The 23,568-nt window shown below is 41.5% G+C and overlaps 1 protein-coding gene across 3 annotated transcripts in view; it reads right to left on the bottom strand.

The window, feature by feature from the left end:
- Nucleotides 1-239: 239 nt before the first annotated feature.
- Nucleotides 240-23,568, bottom strand: part of FAM81A (family with sequence similarity 81 member A) — an 81,333-nt gene continuing 58,004 nt past the window's right edge. For 2 of the 3 annotated variants that reach the window (XM_059180654.1, XM_059180655.1), the window contains exons 5-9: nt 23,315-23,444; nt 21,512-21,618; nt 14,680-14,815; nt 12,903-13,098; nt 240-5,745 (exon numbers count right to left, since the gene is read on the bottom strand). In XM_059180654.1, coding sequence (XP_059036637.1) covers nt 5,621-5,745; nt 12,903-13,098; nt 14,680-14,815; nt 21,512-21,618; nt 23,315-23,444 — 694 coding nt within the window. In that variant the 3' untranslated portion in view covers nt 240-5,620. The remainder of the gene's footprint in view (nt 5,746-12,902; nt 13,099-14,679; nt 14,816-21,511; nt 21,619-23,314; nt 23,445-23,568) is intronic. The other variant, XM_059180656.1, reaches the window with a different exon arrangement.

The following is a 23,568-nucleotide window of genomic DNA, read 5'->3' as shown; positions in this document are numbered from 1 at the left end:
GCTTTGTTTCATTTCCAGCTTCTATATTCAGGTGACCCTTGAACAGTGCAGGGGATTAGGGACACCAACAACCATCCCCCACTTCCCCTACATAGTCAAAAGTCTGCATTTAACATTTGACTTCCCCAAAACTTAACTATTAATAGCCTGCTGTTGACCAGAAGCCTTACTGATAACATAGTCAATTAACACCTGTTTTGTAAATTATATGTATCATATACTGTATTCTTACAACAAAGTAAGCTAGAAAAAAGAAAATTTTATTAAGAAAACCATAAGAGAAAATACATTTACAGTACTGTATTTATAAAAAAAATCCACATGTAAGTGGGCCTGTGCAGTTCAAATCTGTTAGTCAAGAGTCAACTGTAATATTAGTTAACATTCAACTTCTCCCTCTCTGTTCCATCCACAAAATGGAAATAATAGTACACACCAAACAGGATAATTACAAAGATTAAATGGGATAGGGTATATATGCCATTTAGTATAAGTTCAGATCATGTCCTGCTCAGAAGATGTATTAAATGAGATTATATGTGTGAACATGTAATTTGTAGCACAAGAAATACACATTTCATTCTGTCAAGATTACTCAGTGCCGGGGGTGTCTGGATGACTCAGTTGGTTAAGCTTCTGCCTTCAGCTCAGGTCATGATCCCAGGGTCTTGGGATCGAGCCCCGCATCTGGCTCCCTGCTCAGCCGGGAGACTGCATCTCCCTCTCCCTCTGCCTGACCCTCCCCTGCTTGTGCGCTCTCTCTCTCTGTCAAATAAATGTATAGACTATTTAAAAAGAAAAAAAAAAAAGATTACCAGTGCTAGTGCATCAGTTTCCTACTGCTGCATATAATAAATTGCCCCCAAATGTAGCAATTTAAAATAACAAATACTTATTATCTCACAGTTTCTTTGGGTCAGACGTGTGGGCATGGCTTTGTCGGGTACCTCTGACTTAACATCTCTCAGGAGGGTACAGTAAAGCTCCCAGGGCTGCAGTCTCATTTGAAGGCTTAACTGGACAGCCAAGGAATCCATTTCTCTTGTTTTATTCTGTTGTTTGTAAGACATGTATATTTTGGGGCAGCGAGGTAGCTCAGTTGGTTGAGCATCCGACTCTTGATTTCGGCTCAGGTCATGATCTCAGGGTCATGGGATGGAGCCCTGTGCCAGGCTCCATGCTCTGTGGGGAGCCTGCTTCTCTCTCTCTCTCCCTCCATCCCCCCCCCAACTCACTTGCTCTCTCTCTCAAATAATCTTTTTTAAAAATGAAAAATAAATAAAAATGGTTAAATTAGTAAAAAGTCCATATATATTTTTTAAAAGACTTATTTATTTGAGAGAGAGAGAGAGACTGGGGGAGGGGCAGAAGGAGAGAGAGCCCTAAGCAGACTCCCCGCTGAGTACAGAGCCCATCACAGGGCTCAGTCCCACCACCCTGAGATCATGACCTAAGCCGAAACCAAGAGTCATATGTTTAACCGACTGAGTCACCAGGCGCCCCTAGTTTAACCATTTAAGATTTATGTATTTTAGAGAGAGAGAGAGCACACGGAGGGGGGGGGCAGAGGGAGAGAAAGTCTTAAGCAGACTCCCCCTGAGCACAGAGCTCAACACAGGGCTCCATCCCACAACCCTGAGATCACAACCTGAAACGAAACCAAGAGTTGGACACTTAACCAACTACACCATCCAGGCATCCCTAACCATTTTTAAATTTATAGTTCTGTGTCATTAAGTACATTAAGTGCATTAAGTACACTCTCATTGTTTGCAACCATCACCACCATCAAAACTTTTCCCTTTTCTCTAGCTGAAACTCTGTATCCATTCAGTACTAGCTCCCCACCCCCACGGAACCCCAAGCTCTTGGCAACTATCATGCTACTCTGTTTCTATGAATTTGACTCTTCTATATACCTCATACAAGTGGAATCATACAACATTTGTCTTTTTGTAACTTATTTCACTGAACAAAATGTCCTCAAGATTCATCCATGCTTTAGCATGTGTTGGAATTTCTTCCCTTGTTATGGCTGCATAGTATTCCATAGTACATATATAAGTTTGCTTATTCATTGCTTCCTCCTTCTGGGTCTGATCCCACCCATCACAGCCCTCTCAAAACTGGCCCCTCAGTGGATGCTCCTTCTCCCAGGCTTAGTCCTGTGGAAGCCATGCTTGCTCCAGGGATGGGCCTGAGTAGCCTGAGGATCTGCCCAGAGCTTCCCCACATTCAGGGACTGTCTCCATTCTGGTCCTGTCCACTTATCTCTCCATCCAGGCTCTACTGCTCTTCTGTATCTCAGGCTGGGATACCACTTTCATTTATGGGATATCATAAATGATCCCAGCAGGTAATGGGATGCTTTGAGCCAAAACATGGACCACACTCCCCACCCATATACTTGCTATGTTACACCACCAATACCTCCTCTCCCATATTCCATATTTGACCACTTAATACCCAATACCGTATTAATTACTTCAACGTTTCAAAAATTATAACCTAGCTGCCTGTTTTAAACAATTCTAATTTCCATTCTGCAGATGAGAAAACTGAGATTCAGAAAGGTTAAGAGAACAGCCTGAGGTCACACAGCTAGAGGAGGACAGTGACAGAACCCCATCTAGTTCCCACTGAGTTTCCAGGATGTTGTGAGTGGTTTGTGGGTTTTTTCAGGCTGAGAGCCAAGTGAGATAAGCATAGTTTAAAGGGAATTGTTCTTCTGTTCTGCTCTGCAGTCACCCAGCATAACTCATCTCCCAGGACACAGAACCGTAGTCTATTGCGTAGGACAGCCCAAGCACAGGGCTTGAAATGCCTGGGACCACTCAGTCCTGTGGCACCAACTGGCCCCAACAATAAACCAGAGGTCTTCTGACCCAAGGGAAGCTACTGAGATGCCTCTCAAAGGTGTTTGGAACTGGGACATTAAAGAGCAAAGGGGCTCTGATGGTGGAAAGTCCCATAGAGATGGGGCTGCAGGTGGTGGCCTAGTGAGTGAGTTATGCCGGAAGTAAGGATGTATCTTTAGAGGTAGGATAGTGGCGTACTGGTTAGATGCCCGGACTGTGGAAGTAGGCTGCCTGGTGTGAATCCTGAATGCCACGTATTAGCTGCAGGATTTGGGGCAAGTTGCCCAACCTTTAGGTGACCCACTTTTCTCATCTGCAAAACAGGCGATTGAACAGTACTTCCTGCTACAATGAAACAAGTGAACACACATCGCAGCACAGGTGCACAGCACACCCTAGCAACTGCCAGCTGGCAGGAGCCCAGAGGTGAGAAGGCACCGCAGCCTCGGAGACCCCAGACGGAGCAGCTCCCCGTGACTTTCCAGTTCCCAGCAGGTTGCCTCACACTCAAATACTTTCAAATTTAAAAATCGTACACCACGTGGATTTGGAAATTTTACTTTTTTTATTGCAAATTTCTGGTGAAGGAAAGAACACGGAAGCTGATCGTCATTTAGGCTTTGGTCCTAAGAGTCCACTGGGGCTCAGTGCCTTCCAGCCTCAGTGGCCTCCGAATCCCCGGAGGGCCTTGGATGCCTATGGATGCCTGGGTCCCACCTCCCAGAGGTTGCGGCTCTGCTGGCCGAGGGGGCAGCCCGGGCATCAGTAGCTCTGCGAGTTCCCCGGGGCATTCCAGCACGTTGCCAGGCTGGAGAACCCCTGCCAGAGCTCCTGACAGGAGGTGAGCAGCATCGGGAGCACCTGAGCAATCTCAGCGGACAGCCAGCCGTCACCTGTATACGTCAGCCCTCCACCTGAGGCCAGCTGGCCCCCTGGCCCCCTCTCCCCAGGCAGCCCACGTGCGGACCCTTCCTCCTCCCGGGACCATGGAAGAGGGAAGGGGTGTAATGCTCGGCCCTGTGGCTTGTGCTTCAACAGGGAAAACGGTACCAGATGTGCTTACTCTGTCACAAAAAGAAATTCACTTTCTGATTGCAAAAGAGCATTCCCCTTTGTTTTTTCACTGTTAAGTGGAAATCATCTTCCTATATAGAGATGCAAGGAATTGTGACAAAGTTAAGGAACTACGTGTTGGATGACATATTCCTTATAGGATTTCTCAGGTCCAAATTTTAAAAGAATTTTTGTCCAGCCACTGAAGTTGTAAAATACTATTACTTTAGCAGCATATTTTATATGGGTAAACAGTAATAGCCAGTTACATGTTTCATTTATGATTTATCCTAAAAATAGAAAATACTTTAATTTTCCTGAGTCCTTGGCAAACAAAAACAATTTTTTAAAAAATTCTTTAAAGAATTGTTTTCTTTTTCCTGGGCACCCTCACAGTTTAGAACAGTGTGTGTCTCACCATTGGTTTGTACGAACACAGGTGAACAATTTCACTGGCGCCAATTTTCAATGACTAATCAAATATGGCGATTGAAAAGAAAACACCCATCATCTACAAAGCTGCTCAAAATGAAAGTTTCTTGACAGTGTTATAAATGCAATATCAATTTGATTCTCTGTCCATACAAAAGTATGAATTTCTATTTCATTAATAATACTGAACAACTAATGTCTTAACAGTGATAAAATTTTTAGAACATTTAAAAATTACATAGGATCCCATTTTTACATCATAATTCTGATGTATTATCATGCCTTCTATTTTGTCTGTAAAACTTTTAGAGGATACAGTGCATTGACGTGGTAAAACCAAGGCACAGGATACAGTTACAAGAAGTATATATAAACCTTAGTTAGCACTTTGTGCCAATTTTGGAAACATTTAGAGGAGATCATAAAGCCTAAAAAATTCTCACATCCTATTATGATTTACAATTAATTGTGCAATAAACAGACTATTAACCACCATTCCATTACTAAATATATGGCTATCACTATACAGGCTGTAGGCAATTGAAAAAAAGTTTCCAATATTAAAACCTGGTATAAGTAGGTGGTTGATGTGGATATTGTGCCTTGTATTAGCTAGATAATTGTCTTAAGTTTCCATTTTAATTTGCAATGTATATGGCAGTTATCAATCTTTAAGCTATCTTCATTACATAAATGGTGGTGTGGGGGGGTGGTTCTCCAAAAATTAATTCCCTTATCCCTACAAAAGACAGAAGATTTACAAGAAGGAAACCATGTAAGAAATGCACAGATAACATTAATAAAATCCAAATATGGACTAAAGGGTTGAATTCTAATCTACCAGGACATTCTCTTAATTTAGGGTGAGGAGCTAACACATTCCTGTGACAATTCATTAGTTTCTTAATTAAAAAAAATCACCATGACATTTTTCAAAATAGTAAAGTCTTGGCTAGAGCGTCAAGCATTGAAGGAAAGTCGTTAAGTCTTTTCATTCATAAAATGAAGAGGGACAAAAGCCTTTCCAATCTAGGGGCTGGGAGGCTATTCCATTGAATTTAGAGAAATGAAATAGAGTGGCAAAAATTGTACTTAATACTTTTAAAGGAAGTGTTTTCGAGACTTAAGGTAAACATTTAGACCCATGAAAACACATTGCTTGGCACATGCACGCCATGAATAGAACACTTCTGAAGGCAGTGACCGCCTGGCCACGGCGGCACCTGGCTCTCGCCCCACCAGCAAAACCACTTCTGAGGTCCTTGTCCCAGCTCCCCTCACATGGGGGGCTCTGGCTTCTGCATCTGCTGGATTTGCTTCTGTAGCTGGTCCTTGTCCAACTTCATCTTGGCTTCAAGAACTTGCCTGAGGGATCCTATGCTTTCATAGATGGCCGTAAACCCTTTAAGAAGAGGTAAATTTTGCAAGAGTTAATATTAAAAAACAATGTTGTGTCAAATTTTACAGCACATAAGTAATAGCTGATTTGGGCAAAAATTATCAATAGATGCTAAGACTATTGGAGTAAAAGTTTGAGAGGGAACAGGATAGTTACACAGGTTTATAGTATCTCCCTACAGATTGCTTTCTAATTACAAAGTGGGGAGGGAACTATTACAACGGAGAAATCTGGCAGGTACCACTTTAACCAAGGTTATCAAAGCTAACTTCACCAATACCAGGAGAAACCAACATCACGTACCCCTGATAAGGTTCCCTGATAAGTGAGGGACACCCTGCTTCTGTGGCATTTCTGTCAAAATGCACTCCCTGAAACTAATTAAGAGGAAGCAAACAGGCCCAAACTGACATCCCACAAAATACTGGCCTGGATTCTTTTTTGGCCTGGATTCTTTAATGACGTAACATCACTGAGGAACTGATCCATATTAAAATACACTAAATAAAGAAATATGACAATTGTCTATGCTGTATAATTCTGGAATAGAACCTAGACCAGGGAAGGTCTGCTATAATGGAAACAACAGTGAAAGTTGAATAGTGAAAAATTTTTCATCAATATTTCACTGGACTATAGTTATTTAAGAGAATGGCCCTGTCCTAAGGGCATATAGATTGAAATAATAAAGGAGTAAAAAGGCATCGTAACTTCTGCAACTTATTCCCAAAGGACCTAGGGAAAAAAATCGTATTTACACACACACACACACACACACACACAGACGCATGCGCGCGCTCTCATCACCCAATGAGATAAAGAAAATTTCCAAAATGTTAACAATTGGTTAGTCTCTATGAAAGATGAATAGTTTTGGGACTATTGTTACAGTTTTTCTAAATTTGAAATAATTTCAAAATAAAAAGCAAAATAAAAAAAAAATCCCCACTCAAAAAGCATTTCGTATTATTCTGTATTTCTATGGGTTTTTAAAATACATTTTAAAAGGGCACATCTTCATTAGTAAATTTAGAATTTTCTCTCAGGGGCACCTGGGTAGCTCAGTTGATTGGTTGAGGGTCCAATTCTGGATTTCAGCTCAGGTCACGATCTCAGGGTCTTGGGCTCAAGCCCTACGTAGGGCTCCATGCTCAGCGCTGAGCCTCTCCCTCAGCCCCTCCCACTCATGGTCTCATGCTCACTCTCTCTCTCTCTCTAAAAATAAATAAATCTTTAGGAGGAAAGGAACAATTTTCTCTCAGAAAATATTCTCTATTGACAATTCATGTCATAGAAGGAATAAATATTACTTATTAAAAATAACATTGAATAGAAAGATACAACATGTAAAAGAGTAGGTGAAAAATGTATGTTATGAGCTTTTACTTGAAAAAGCACATATATGTATAAAATGACATATATAAAGATGACCCCTGGGTGAGAGAAATTATGAGGGTTTCAAAAAATATTTTGTGCTTTCTTATTTCCTATTAAGAAAATAAGAAATACTGTTTTTGGAGTAGGAAAAAGTAAATCTTTTTATTTTTAAAAAGTTTATCTGCCCTTCTGATTAGGTGAATGTTAACCACCTCAATGGCATGTTGAATAGAAGGGAACGAACCCCCCCCAGGAATGATGTGAAGTTAAACACTGATGAAATACTCATGTACCATATTCTAATAGCCCCAAAGACAAAGAAAAAAATTCATTTTGATCTTCACAAGTTCAATGAATAAATTGAGCTGTGACTTCCACTTTTTTCTTTTTAAGATTTTATTTATTCATTTGTCAGAGAGAGAGGGTGTGCAAGCAGCGGAAGTGGCAGGCTCCCCACCGTGCAGGGATCCTGATTCAGGGCTTGATCCCAGGACCCTGAGATTATGACCTGAGTGGAAGGTAGACGTTTAACCAACTGAGCCACCCAGGTACCTCTGTGACTTCTACTTAAAATAAAATAATAAACTTTTGGTAGTGACAACAAAACTATTCTTGGGATAACGAACTACGTTTATTTCCATGTGGGCCAAAGTAGACTCTGCAGAAGAAAATTATGGAATCTTAGAACTGGAAGGAGCTAGGAGATAACGCAGCACCCCTCATCACACTGTAAGACTGTCCCTGTAAGACTGTCTTGTCTTTCCTGACCATAACCGAACAGCTTCCACTTGGACATGTTCAGTCACAAAGAGCTCTCAGGCTTACAAGGCCACCAGTGTCTTTTTAGGACCCATGACCTGAGGATACTCCTGCCTCATGCTGAGTTAGAACATGTCTTCAAGTAACTTCCCCGTATTGGTTCCAGGACTGTATTCCTAAGTTCACAGTGTAAGCCAGTCTAACCAGTCCTTTATACGTGACAGTACTAGAGACCTGGAAATCAGCTTTACAACTTTCTTCTAAACAAATGTGAATTAATGGGCCCTGTTGACTTGGGAGAGGAGGAAAATCATTTGCTGCCATGGTAGCATGCTGCCCACATTAAGCCTTCAAAAGCCACGTCAAGATAGAGGTTCATTTCTGAGACATAATAATCCTGGCTATGAACAGAAACGAACCCGCAGATGGCATGAAAGAAAGTGCACATCAGCTGCAAACTGAGCAATGTTCATTTGTGTGCCCGTCCCTCGTGGTGGCTTTCTATGTATTTAGAGCTGAAACAGCGCTTTAATTCAGTACAGCACAGCTACTTAGAAAATCACCTAAGGACATCTCACTGTGATTACTGTTAGCTGGGATCACAGGTAGTTGATGGGGACGCTCATTACCTGGTTTTCAGATCCCACTGAGAATAACCCATGAGTGGGAGTCCAAGATGGCAGAGGAGTTAGGAGACCATAGTTTTGTCTGGTCCCAGGAATTCAGCTAGATAGCTCTCAAAACATTCTGAACACCTGTGAACTCAACCAGAGAGCTAAGAAAAGAATACCTGCAACTCTACAAATAGAAAAGGGACCACTTTCTGCAAGGTAGGAGGTGCAGAGAAATGAATCCAAGGCAGTATGTGGGAAGATAACTGCGGGGGTTGGGAGCCTCTATCAGCCAACTACCGGCAAGTGATATAGCAGCAGAGCACAAAATGGGAACTTTTAGAAGTCTGTTCCGGTGAGGGACATCCCTGCCTGAAAAGCACTCAGGAGGGGAAGTGCGATGGGATCCTAGGTGGGGTGGTGTGGTCTTATGATCCCCGGGGTCACAGGAAGACCAGAAGAGCCCGAGAGTGGCAGAGCTCCCAGGCATCAGAGCAGGATTGAAATCGGGAAGTTGAAATCAGGAAGCCCAGGAATGGGCTCCCAGTTCAGGGTTGCCATAAACCATGAACTGTGGCATAGTTGGGTGACTGCTCTCCAAGCACAGGCTCAGGAAGCAGCAAATAGAGATGAGACCCCTATTCCTTCACTGGGAGAGGCAGTGCAGGTGTGTGCATAAGAGTTTGCCAGGCTTGGAGACCAGAAATGGATTCATGTGCCTGAGACAGAAACGCTCAGTCACAGGCTGGGTAAGCACAGAGAGCAGGGAGAGGGAAGTGACTGGACTGCTTTTCCCTGAGGGCACACTGAGGAGTGGGGCCCTGAGCTTCTGGTTACAGGGCTGGAGACTGGGAGGCCGCCATATTCATTCTCATCCTCCAAAGGATGAAAGCCTTTAGGAAACAAAAGCCATAGAGAGTAAACAGGAGCAGATTTCTTAGCCTGGCCCCCTGGCAACGGTGGTACAAAGACACCTGAGAATCAGCACAACAGGCCCCTCCTCCAGAAGATCTGCAGGAACATCTGGCTAAAACCAAGTTTACATACCATAGAGAACTGCAAAACTCCAGCGCTAGGAGAATATAGCATATAGAATTCATTATTTTTTCCCCACGATTCTTTAGTCTCTCAATATTAATTTCTTTCTCTTTTTCAATTAATTCCTTATTTTTTAAAGGATTTTATTTATTTATTTGTCAGAGAGAGCAAGCACAAATGGGGAAGAGGTGGCGGCAGGCAGAGGGAGAAGCAGGCTCCATGCTGAGCAAGGAGGCCAATGTGGAACTCAGTCCCAGGACTCTGGGATCATGACCTGAATCGAAGGCAGACACTTAACCAACTGAGCCACCTAGGCACCCCCTACCAATTTCTTATTTTATCAACTCGTTTTTTAAAATATTTTTTATTTTCATTTTTACAGTTATATTTTATCCTTTCATTGTATTTTATTTTTATTTGTGTGTGTGTATATATATATATATATATATATATATATATATATATATATATAATTTTTTTCTTTCTTTCTTTCCAATTTTGGGATGCAGTTTCTTCTAACAGACCAAAATACACCCAGAATCTAGTGTATGGCTCTGTTCTCTTCACTGACTGATCATATTCTCTCTTTCTTTTTCTTTCTTTTTTGTTAAAGTCTTTTTGCATTTTCATCTTTACAATTACATTCTATCCTTTAAATATATTTCATCTTATTTTTGTAAGTATATAAGTTCTTTCTTTACAAGTTTGGGATGTAGTTTCTTCTAATAAACCAATCAAAATACACTCAGGATCTAGTGTAGTGCTCTGTTCTGTTCACCTGTCTGATTATATCCTTTTTAAGAATTTTCTTCTTTTCAGTTTTGGGTCTCTTCTCATTTATTTAGTGTATATTTCTCTTGGGTTGTTGTTGCCATTTTAGTATTTTTTTCTCACGTTCATCTGTTCATCTCTACACAGAACAACAAGACGGAAACACTCATCTCAAAAAAAGAGAACAAGAGGCAGTACTGACTGCCAGGGATCTAATTAGTATGGATACAAATGAAATGTCGGAAATAGAGTTCAGAATAATGGTTATAAAGATACTAGTTTTAAAAAAGCAAAGAAGACACTAGAGAATCCCTTTCTGAAGAAATAAAAGAACTAATCTAAAAAATAGAAATCAAAAAGGCAATCCTTATGCCAGACAAATTAGAATTTTTTTCCCTAAAGATTTTATTTATTTGTTAGAGAGAGATAGAAAGACAGAGAGAGCACAGGCAGGGGGAGAGGCAGGCAGAAGAAGCAGGCTCTCCACTGAGTAATGAGCCCAATGCAGGACTCGATCCCAGGACCCTGGGATCATGACCTGAGCTGAAGCCAGACATGTAACCAACTGAGCCACCCAGGTGTCCCCAGACAAATTAGATTTTGAACTGAAGACTGTAATAAGAGATGAGGAGAGACACTATGTCATAATTTAAGCATCTATCCCACAAGAAGATCTAACAATTGTAAATATTTATGCCCCTAACATGGGGATAGCCAATTACATAAACCAATTAATAACAAAATTAAAGAAACACATAGATAATAATACAGTAATAGTAGGGGACTTTAATAGCCCATTCACTGCAATAAACAAATCATCTAAGCAGATGATCAACAAGGAAACAACAGCTTTGAATAACACACTGGACCAGATGGACATCACAGATATATTCAGAGCATTCTACCCTAAAGCAACAGAATATACATTCTTCTCGAGTGCACAGGAAACATTCTCCAGAATAGATCAGATCCTGGGTCACAAATCAGGTCTCAAGTGGTACCCAAAGACTGGGATCATTCCCTGCATATTTTTGGACCACAATGCTTTCAAACTGGAACTCAGCCACAAGAGGAAAGTTGGCAGGCGAGAATTCTACCACTGAACCACCCATGCTACAAGAGGAAAGTTGGAAAGAACTCAAATACATGGAGGCTAAAGAGCATCCTACTAAAGAATAAATGGGTCAACCAGGAAATTAAAGAAGAACTGAAAAAATTCATGGAAACAAATGAAAATGAAAACAGAATTGTTCAAAACCTTTGGGCTGCAGCACAGCTGGTTGTAAGAGGGAAGTATATGGCAATGTAAGCCTTTCTCAAGAAACAAGAAAGATCTCAAATACACAAGTTAATCTTACACCTAAAAGAGCTGGAGAAAGAACAGTAAATAAAACCTAAACCCAGCAGGAGAAAAGAATTAATAAAGATTAGAGCAGAAATCAATGAAATAGAAGCCAAAAAAAGAGTAGAACAGATCAATGAAACGAGGAGCTGGTTCTTTTTTTTTTTTTTTTTTTTTTTAAAGATTTTATTTATTTATTTGACAGAGAGAAATCACAAGTAGATGGAGAGGCAGGCAGAGAGAGAGAGAGGGAAGCAGGCTCCCTGCTGAGCAGAGAGCCCGATGCGGGCCTCGATCCCAGGACCCTGAGATCATGACCTGAGCTGAAGGCAGCGGCTTAACCCACTGAGCCACCCAGGCGCCCAAGGAGCTGGTTCTTTGAAAGAATAAGATTGATAACCCCCTGCTAGACTTACTAAAAAGAAAAGAGACAAGACCCAAGTAAATAAAATCATGAATGAAAGAGGAGAGATCACAACCAACACTGAAGAAATACAATTATAAGTTGAAAAAAGTTGAAAATAGAGCTACCTATGACTCAGCAATTGTACTACTGAGTATTTACTCCAAAGATAACAAATGTAGTGATCCAAAGGGGCACGTGTGCCCCAATGTTTATAGCAGTAATGTCCACAATATCCAAACTATGGAAAGAGCCCAAATGTCCACTGACAGATGAATGGATAAAGAAGATACATACACACACACACACACACACACACACACACACACACACTAGAATACTACTCAGCCCTCAAAAAAAATGAAATCTTGCCATCTGCAATGATATGGATGGAATTAAAGGGTATTACTCCAAGCAAAATAAGTCAATCAGAAAAAGACAATTATCATATGAGCTCACTGTTATGTGGATCTCACTGACATGATCTCACTCATCTCAAAAAAAATGAACATGGGGAAGAAAAGAACAAATAAAATAAGATGAAATCAGAGAGGGAGACCAACCATAAAAGACTCTTAATCATCGGAAAGAAACAAGGTTGCTGGAGGGGGGTGGGGGTTGGAGGATGGGGTAACTGGATGATGGACACTAAGGAGGACATGTGATGTAATGAGCACTGGATATTATAGAAAAATGATGAATCACTGACTTCTACCTCTGAAACTAATAATATATCATATGTTAACTAATTGAATCTAAATAAAAAACATTTTTAAAAAAGAATAAAGACTAACAATTTTTAAAAAGGAGAGAAAAGAAAAGAAAATAGCCCATGAGAGCCATCTGCTTTTTGGCCTACCAGCATCAACTTCTGCTTTCATTTCCTTCATGTCCTCATTCATCTGTAACTCCAGCTTGCTGATGCGCCCATGCACTTTCTCTTCTTCCTGTTTTGTTCTCTGCACTTCCAGATTCTTCTTCTGACTTTCTTCTATTTTGTCAAGTCTGGCTGACATCTGGCTGAGCTTCTTCTCCATGTCCCTTTCGCTGGCTCCCTGAGATCCATGAGAAGAATTGCACTTGGTTATTCCAAAAGGAAAGTCTATCCTGTACCTGCATCAGTCATAGCATCATTTAACAATAATCTGCAGGGAAGAGGATCACAAAGGTGGCTTGTTGCTTGCTCAACCATCCACTCTCCTGTTTCCTTCACAGACCCCTGATTTTCAGCTGATTGTAAGCTCATCCGGAATTAAGACTACATTCTCTGCTGTCTCCTGAGTTTAGTTTGGCCATAAAGATGAAGTTCTGGCCAATGAGATATAAGTAGAAGGGTGTGTGGCAGCTTCTAGGAAAAGCTAAAAGGCAGCTGAGGCCTATCCTTATCCCTTTTGGCTTCCTTCTGTTCCTGGAATTCAGATGTAATGGCTGGAGCACTAGTGGCCACATTGAACTATGAGAACAAGGGTCACTCTCCAGAATTGGCAGAGTTGAGCCAGAAGAATCATGGATTGCTGAGGAATGATAAGCTACCACATCAGTCCTGCATTCCCTATCCCCAGATAGCTTTTATGTGAAAGAGAAATACGATGCTGTCTTATTAAAGCTACTATTATCCTGGGGTTTACTGTTAGTTATTAACCAATCCACATGTAAAAATAAACAGTTATCCAAAGACCACAGAAGCCCAAAAATGTAATAGTATGAATCTAAGTAAATCAACCATTAGATCTGATAATATATGGGAGAACACTTAAAGAAATATTTGAAATATTAAATATTTTCTTTTCTTTCCAACATGCCTGGTTTTTATGAGAATCTGCATCTGTGGGTAAGCTTTGGAGGTCAAGACTATAAACAGAGCTGTAAGTGGACTACTGCATGACCTAGCTCTCTTGATGTTGTATAATGCAGTCTACTTGGAGAGCAGCTCAGCCCTGAGAAACAGCAGAGTCAGACATGGAAATTGCTCCTGATGCTTATGCTTCATCCAAGTCCAACAGAAGGAAGCAGTGCAAGAAAAGAGGAGGGAGAGGAAGATGGTCAGGCTGAATCACCAAACCAAAAAAATATTTGCTGCCAAAAACCAGTTTCAGAGCTTCTGAATACTCTACAAGCAAGGCTTTCCTGATGGCTTTTGAGCAGTACTGCAAGCCTTCATTCTCTGAGAGAGTGGGGCAAAAATAGAAGGAAAATGGAGGGGAAAAAGGGTAGATTTTGTTGACATGCTATCCATGACTCTGCATTCTGTGGTTATAGTGTGACAGAGGGGCTGAGCGGGAGAAACCTAGTCGACACTGTGTTTTCCAGATCATGAAATTCAACCAAAGTAGAATGAAGTTTGTAGTTAGTTTTACTTAGAAATGCAGGTGGTCAATTTGGTTCAGGAAGGTCTTGACTTAAATTCACCTTAGCTGAAAGTGCTGAAATTTTCTACTTTGCCTTTATTAACCAAAACAAGCCCAAGTGCTCTCTTTATAACAAACATAGAAAAAGAAAGGATTCTAAGGCAAGAAACAACTGAGCAGCTTAATGTGGTGCTAAATCAATCAATGCTAAGTTGGTATGGATTATTCATGAACATTGCAGGTCTCCACGAGTAACTTTACTATATTATGCCATACATCAATACCTACACTGTTTTCCTTAACGACCAAGGAAAGCTGATCAATTTTCTGTAAAAGTTCTTTCTCTATCCGTTCTTGTTCCTGTTGCAACCAATTCCGTGCAGATAAAATCTCATTACTGAGTTCCTCGATCGTACCTTTAAATCTAAAATAAGAAAATCAGCAAGTTAGACGTAAAACAACCATAAAATTACAACATACAACTTCAGTCTCTATCAAACTTCTCAGAAATATGTCAGCATGAACCTTGGCTCCCTCCGAATTACAAGCTTCCCTTCCCTTTCGAATTGCCCTTAGCACTAAATTGGGGGTAGAGTAGGTGGGGGGCAGGGAAGGAGGATACAACAGACACGTACCTGACAATACTTCCTACTGCTGAAGACCTGATGGGGAGGGTGTGGAGGTGTCAGAGTGACACACAGCCACACCAGGTGCTCATTTTTGCCTTCCCAGGGTGCCCGGTGCTCTTGGCTCAGAAGACACACTTCCAGCCTCCTCTTTCCCTGGGCTCTTCCGCCTTCTCCCTGTTCTCTCCCAGGACTAGAGCCTGACTGCCTTTCTCTAGAATGTTCTCCAAATTGCTCTTGCCCCATAGAGATATTTCCTAATTTAAACCAAAAAGCAAACTGAAAGGAAAAAAAAAAAAAAAACCAACCACCCTCCATTCCTCTGGTCCTCATCCTTTCCAAATAATACTCCATGCTTGCTAATTTCCCTTCGTTACTTTTGTATTCATTTTTTATGAAATGGAATAAACTTAGGAAAGAACACATGACTTAAATAATAACAGTAATAATAAAATGGACCCCGTGGTAGAAGAACCTAATTATCTGCTCTACCTGTTTTCCTCTTCTTTCCTATTAAGACATCCTCAGATGTGTGGCTGACCAAAGACCATGTCCCCAGCCTCTCTTGCAGCTACGTGTGGCCATGTGACCAGCTTCAGCAATGGGACACATGTAAGAGTGGCAGGTACAACTTCCAGGGCCATGCCACTATAAAAAAAGCGTCTTGGGCCTTATCTGGGCAGAAAGCCAACCCCCAGTCCCATGCAACTGTGGAGCTCAGCCTGCAGCCCTGCCTGACCATGAAGACCGGCCAGAGAGCATCACAACTTTAATGCATTCATTATTCTAACAGTGTTCTGATGTGGTCTTTAGAGTGCCTCTATATAAGATCACACCATCTGTAAAAGGGGATAATTTTCCCTTTTTCTGATTTGATGCCTTTTATTCCTTTTTCTTGCCTAAGTGCCCAGCTAAGATCTCCAGTACTGTGTTCAACATGAGTGGGGAGAGTGAACATCCCCACCTTGTTCCTGATTTTAGAGAAGCTTTCAGCTTTTCTCTGCTGAGTAGATTATTATTTATGGGCTTGTCATATATGCCCTTTATTATGTCAAAATACATTCTTCCTATAACCAATTCGTTGGAAGTCTTTATCACAAAAAGGATATCAAATTTTGTCAAATGCCTTTTCCACATTATTGAGATAATTGTGATTTTTCTAATCCTTCATTCTGTCGATGTAGTGTATCACATTTACTGATTTGCCTATATCAAACCATCCTTGCAGCCCAGGGATAAATGCCACTTGATCATGTTGTAAGATCCTTTTAATTTGCTGTTGAATTTGGTTCATTAGCATTTTGTTCAGAATTTTTACATCTGTGTTCATCAGGGATATTGGCCTGTCCTTGGTACCATGGTAATGCAGGATTTATAAAATGAGTTTAGAAGTGTTTCTTCCTCTTTAATTTTTTGGAAGTGTTTGAGAATGATTGGTATTAATTCTGCTTTAAATTTTGGTAGTATTCATCCTTGAAGCCTTCTGGTCCTGGGCCTTTCTTTGTTGGGAAGTTTTGGACTGTGACTCAATCTCCTTACTTGTTATTAGTCTGTTCAGATTTTCTTTTTCTTCTGATTCTGTCTTGATAGGTTTTATGTCTCCAGGAATTTATCCATTTCTTCTAGCTCTCCAATTTGTTGGCATATGATTGTTAATGGTAGTCTCTTATGATCGTTTGTATTTCTGTGCTATCAGTTATAATGTCTCCTCTTTCATTTGTAATTTTATTTGAGTCTTCTTTTTCTTTTCCCCTTGGTTAGTCTGCCTAAAGGTTTTTCAATGTGGTATATCTTTTTTTTTTTTTTTTAAGATTTTACTTTTATTTATTTGACAGAGAGAGAGAGATCACAAGTAGGCAGAGAGGCAGGAGGGGAGGTGGGGAGCAGGTTCCCTGCTGAGCAGAGAGCCCAATGCAGGGCTCGATCCCAGGACCCTGAGATCATGACCTGCATCAAAGGCAGAGGCTTAACCCACTAAGCCACCCAGGTGCCCCAATGTGGTGTATCTTTAAAAAAAAAAAAAATCCAACAATTCGTTTAATTAATTTTTTCCCATTGTTTTTTTTTTCTTTTTTTTAAAAGATCTTGTTTATCTATTTGACAGAGAGAGAGAGAGAGAGAGAGAAAGAAAGAGAGATCACAAGTAGGCAGAGCAGCAGACAAAGAAAGAGGGGAAAGCAGGCTCCCCGCTGAGCAGAGAGCCCGATGTAGGACTCGATCTCAGGACCCTGAGATCATGACCTGAGCCAAAGGCAAAGACTTAACCTACTGAGCCCCCCAGGTGCCCCATCCCATTGTTTTTCTATTGTTTTCTATGCTCTATTCATTTAATTTTGGCCTAATCTTTATTATTTCCTTCCTCCTGTATTTTTGTTCTTAGTTTGTTCTTTGTTTTCTAATTCCTTGAGATATAAATTTACGTTGTTTATTCAAGATCTTTCCTTTTTCTTAATGTAGGCACTTGTTACTGCAAACTTTCCTCATAAAAGTGCTTTGGCTGCATCCCATAATTATTTCAATTACTTCAAGATTTTCTGAATTTCCCTTGTGATTTTCTTTGAGCCATCTGTTGTTCAGGAGTGTGTTGTTTGATTTCCACATATTTGTGAAATTTCCAATTTTCCTCCTATTACTGATTTCTAGTTTCATGCCACTGTAGTCAAAAAAAGATACTTGATATGATTTTGATCTTCTTTAATTTATTTAAGACTTGTTTTGTCAGGAGCGCCTGGGTGACTCAGTCAGTTAAGCATCTGCCTTCAGCTCAGGTCATGATTCCAGGGTCCTGGGATCAAAGTCGGCATCACTGGGCTCCCTGCTCAGTAGGAAGCCTGCTTCTTCCTTTCCCTTTGCCTGCTGGTTTTGTGACCTAAAATATGATCTATCCTAGAGAGTATTCTATGGGCACTTAAGAGGAATTTGTATTCTGCTACTGTTGGATAGAAAGTTCTACATGTCTGTTAGGTTTCTAGTTGGACAGGGCTTCTGCTTCTGCTCTAAGGTCAGGGGGTGGGGGGAAACACTGGCTGGGCTTGGCAGTCAGATGGGCCTACTAGCTGGGCTCTACATTTAAGCAGGGTTGCTGGGCTACGCTACATGATCAAACAGAGCCACTAACTGCACTGGGCAATGACCTCTGGTCGGCTGAGGTCTCAGACTGTGTTCCCTGGCCAGGCAGTGCTTCTATTTGGACTCCATGATTACAGGCTGTAGGCTGAGTTCTGCAACTGCACCTGATCCAGTGGGATCCCAAGATATACCTCCTAGACAGATGTTGCTACTGGCTAGCCTCTAAGTTCAGTTGGCTTCATAATCAGACAGGGCCTCAGGCCATGCTCCACAACTAGGCAGGCTGCTGGCTGTGCTGTACTATGGAGGGAGGTTACTGGCCAGGCTCCCTGGTCAGGTGGAGCCAGCAGCAGCTGTGCCTCACGGTGGGTGGGGCTGGTGGCTATGTTTTGCGATCAGGCAATCACTGTCTGGGCTTCATGGTTAGGTAAGGCCCCAGTCTACGTTCTGTTTTGGGGAGGAATTATTGGCTGGGTTCCCTGCTTGAGCAAGGCTGCAGGCAACGCTCAACAAAGTAAGTGGGAGTAGTGGGCTCCACTTGCTGGGTGAGGCTGTAGGCTGGGTTCTGCAGCTGGAAAGTACTGTAGGGTGGGCTCCAAGGCCACCTGGGGTCACAATGCAGGCTCCCTAATCTGGCGGGGCCAGAGGTTACAACTTTTATTTTCAATGATCATATTTTCTAGAAGTTCTTTTTGTTTGTTTTCAATTCTGGCGGACTACTTTTGATCATCTCTCATTCCTTAGTCACACTTTTCAAAAGGGGTGTGTGTGTGTGTGTGTACTCACAATACATATACACAACATACAAATGTCTGTACATACACATACACTTATTTTATCCAATAATTCCCATAATGCCATATTTAGATGTCTGTCTGCATCCGCTTTTTCCTGTTTCTTCTGACTCTCTTATGTGGCTTTTTTCCTTCCTTTGTTTTACAATTTCCGATTACACACTTGTATTCCTTAGAACTTCACCTGTTTGTGGGAAGCCTCGAACACTGAATTTTGCATTTGCTTACACCATGCATCTCAGGCCACCGCCAAACAGGATTATGCTGAGATTACATTATCCACTGTGGTTTTCTTCAAGCTGCTTGGGTAATGGGAATTCTAGCTCTAAATCAACATAAAGGCGGTATTGTGGAGGCAGCTGGCTGGCTCTGTCAGTAGAACATATGACTCTTGATCTCGGGGTTGTGAATTCAAGCCCTGTTGGGTGTAGAGCTTATTTTAAAAATAAACAAATATTATAAATAAATAAAGGCTGAATTGTGGTCCTGAAGTTTCAAGGAATATCTTTTATACCTCTACCCAGAGCCAAGATTTAGACAGGTGAATTTCCTTAGGCTCTCTTCCTGGAATGGGCTTTTTCCCTAGTTCACCCAAACAGGGGTTTACCTTTTGGGTCCCCAATCTGAACTTCTGCCCCAGGCTTTGTCCCCTCTCCCCTCTGAACAGCCTTTTGTTTCTAGACTTCCAGACTTTAAATTGTAGGAAGAAAAATAAAGATGTTCATTTCTGCTGACTAGTAATATCTCCTAAGGAAGTAATTTGGAGAGGAAAAAATACCAAGATGTTTATTTTTTTCCTCTGTGATGGAAGGAAGAGGATTGAAGAGATTTTTTCTGTACTTGGCAAGCTTGTAGGATCTATGAGAAGTGGTGACATAACTCAACGATTATATAAATACAGATAATTAGAGGAAAAGAAACATGCTTTCCATACGAGAATTCCTGTTAACTCAGCAACAACCCTGAAACAGCATTAAGTATGGTACAATGAGATGTAAGAACCAGGAAGAGGAATGATTTAAAATTTCCACATGTCTCTAACACAGTTCTACCCTGAAATCATCTTTAAAAAATAAATATTGAGTCAAATACATACACACACATATACAAACACACATATAGTGACTACTGGCTCTGCTTTAGCAGGAAAATGCCAAGCTCAGGAAAATTCATGATAGGAAAAGATGGTTTTGTGACTGAGCAGAAGGGCAGATGATGAGTTTCCCCATGGGCAAGAACAGTTTAAAGCATCACTGTAACAAAATGGGAAAGTATAACCCATTATAGGGTGTCAATGGGCTAGGTCACAATCACCCTAGTGCACACCTCTCCCAATTAACTACCGCAACCATGCCCCCAGCTGATGTCCCCATCTCTGCTTTGGCCAGATCCATTCTCCAGTTGCCACCAAGACCATTTAAAGATAGGATATAAATCTTATTCTCTCACCCCATCTGCCTCAAACCCTCCAGCTCCTTATAGCGCTCAAGTCAGACACCAAGGTCCTGGATGTGGCTACAAGGCCGGGCCAGAGGTCCGCCTCCTCCCCAGGCTCCACTTCCTCTCCCTCTCTGTTCCAGCCACCAGGGGCCAGCCTGCAGCTGCTTGGGTGCTGCAGCCCTCACTCCCCTGTGTTCTCACCTCCCTCCACCTAGTGAATTCCATTCATTCTTCAGCTCTTACTTCAAGCACTGCCTTCAGAGGAAGGAGGCCCCGCCCCCAGGCCTCTGTTCTTCACTCTCAGGGTGCCACTGTTTCAGCTTCCTGTGGCTGTGGTGACTAACTACCACAAACTTGGTGGCTTACCCTTTCATAGTTCTGGAGGTCAGAGGTCTAAAATCAGTTTCACTGGACTAAAGTCGAGGTGCAAGCAGGGCTGGTTCCTTCCGGAAGCTCTCAGGAGAATCGCTGTCTTGCCATTTTTTCAGCTGCTGGTGGCTGCCTGTGTTTTGTGGCTTGTGGTCCCTTCCTTATCTCCAAAGCGCCTCACCCCCCTCTCTTCCTCCATCATGCTGTGCTCTTCTCTCATGACTCTGCCCCTCCTGCCTCCCTCTTACAGACACTTGGGGGTTACATCGGGTCTCCTTGGTAACCCACGGTAAGTACCCATCCTAACATCCTTAATCACATCTGCAAAGTCCCTTTTTGCCAGATAAGGTAACATATTCACAGGGACTAGGACATGGTGATATTTGGGGACTATTATGTAGCCTACCACAACCATGTGCCTTGCCTTCAAAGCAATGATCACCATTAGTAGTAATACAGCTCACACTCCCTCAAGTCATTATTTGATGAATGCTCATCCACTCCCTAGACTACAAGCTCCACAGGATAGGATCTCCTCTACAAAGATAAGAACAGAGTCTGTTCTTAATTTCTGGATGCTCAGCACCTAGGCCAGCACTCAAGATATATTTACTGCATGACAAGACAGATTATAAGCCAACTGCTAAAAATAATGCATGTAAAGTGGCAATATGCTACAAGGAAATTTTTCCTCTTAACTTTCATGACTGTTTTCACTTTGTTTTGTGCAATAAATAAAAGTGAAGATGGAAAAAACTGTGCTATGGAATAGGCTTCCCAAGAACTTCAACCCCCAAAGAAGTCTGTTAGTTGACTACTTACTTTGTATCCAGAAGTTGAAGCTGGTGGTTACTGTCTCTGTGGGACATCTTCAGTTTGGTGCTTTGCTCTGATATCGACAAGTCCACTCTGTTCAAAAGCTGAGAAATCTGGGAAAGAAGCTTTGCTTGTAATATCACATCTAATCTTTTCAGAGGTAACCTCAGATAGCATTTAATAAGCTACATTCTAGTCCATGACATTAAGGTTCAATATAATTTACTCAATTAATTTAGAAGCTCACCTTGTCTTTCCACTTCCATTTTCTATCATGCACACTCATCAAAAATCAGGACCAGGAGCACTGCCAAAATATTCATTAGGCTCTCAGTACTTAACTTTATAGTTCTCTGATAAGCAAGCCTACTTCCTCCCCGGGACCACTATGCCCATCTGCTGACAAAAAAATACAGTGTTTTGTTTTGTTTTGTTACCCTGGAATTTCTACCACAAACGTGGCTGCTAGTCATAGAGAACGGAACTCTTGTCACTTACAAACACCATCAAGGTCCCAGATTTACAGAGTGCCTGGGTAGCTCAGTCGGTTAAGCATCTGCCTTCAGCTCAGGTCATGATCCTAGGGTCCTGGGAGGGGGCCCTGCATTGGGCTCCCTGCTCAGCAGGGAGTGTGCTTCTCCCTCTCCCTCTGCCTGCTGCTCTGCCTACTTGTGCTCTCTATCTCTGTCAAATAAATAAATAAAATCTTAAAAAAAAAAAAAAGTCCAGATTTACCTCCATATCAATTCAAGTCTCCAGAAGATTTTGTAAATTATATCCCTCCAACTCCTGTTTTTCATGACTTACCTCTTTCCCTTGTCTTTCTACTAAAATTTAATATAAAACTAGTCCTATATGACATGCATTTAGTTGCTGCAAAAGTTATGATGTTCTATGTTCCTTACTTAGAAATTCATGGAACAAGTATTTATTGGACCTAGAACAAAGGAAAAGTATGCCTCTTTTTGTAGATTTCTATATGGATTTTACTTGGCATGGCTACTGGGAAGCTTAGTATTTCCTAAGCATTTATTTCTTAATGTGATAATTCTGTCCTCACTCATTCTGTGAAAAAAAAATTGTTGGACTTGTTGTTTTGTTGTAGGTTGTTTTTTTTTTTTTTTCATAGACTTATAAAATCTGTGTTTTTCACATAAGTAGATTTAGAGCTTCCTTGGATACATTTTGGACACAACCACTTTGAATCCAATAAGTTGACCAGATGCCTCATTTAACTGGAATGGTCTCTTTAACCATGAGGCAAGTCCTAGAAAATAGGCCCCTTCACAGCAAAGGGAAACTTTTAAGTGGCCAAAAAACAAACTGAAAAGCCAACAGTTTTGCTTAATGAAGTTGATCTGTGGATTTCAAGGTGGAATAGTCTAAGATTCATCAGCCAGCCTACCTTCTAGCTTTGTCTGAATCCTTTCCCACGAAGGACTGTGGTGAGGTAGCACACAGCATGAGTAACTACTTCCTGAACCCAAACTTGGGACATGTGGCATATAAAAGAAAGCCCAATCACTTACCTATGTAAGAACTGGTTTTGGAGCTATAATTTGGAATTTCTGGAATATGCTCATTGTTTTAGGAATGGGGGGAAAGAATCTTTGCAAGTAGGACCTTACCAAAACCTCTCGGTGCTTTGCTTGCCATACCCATGAAGGGCCACTGTAGTGAGAGAGAGGGAGGAAGAAGTAAGGAAAAACACGCACATTCCGGGCACCCTGGCTGGTTTCTCAACACCATGTTATTCTCAGCTAAGAACAAATTACCTATTTTTAAAAGGCTACCTGGAATCGGCCATACCTGTCCCTCTGCATCTTTGATTTTTGTTTCCAAGATAAGTTTGGCAGCTTGCTGTTCTTTGTTCAAGTGCTGGAGCCCCTCGTAAGTTGTTTTGTGCTCTGCAGAGAGTCTGGCTATGCTGGCGTCACATCTGTCCAGGCAAACAACAAAGCTAACTCTTATTAAAGTTTAAAAACAAGCACTGAAGCTTCTTGACACACTGGAAAATGCACGACCCCACTCCAAGAAACTGTACTATGACTCATCCTTTTCCA

The sequence above is a fragment of the Mustela lutreola genome, chromosome 7 (assembly GCF_030435805.1).
Source record: "Mustela lutreola isolate mMusLut2 chromosome 7, mMusLut2.pri, whole genome shotgun sequence".
NCBI classification, from domain to species: Eukaryota; Metazoa; Chordata; class Mammalia; order Carnivora; family Mustelidae; genus Mustela; species Mustela lutreola.
This window is presented reverse-complemented; position numbering and strand designations above follow the sequence as displayed.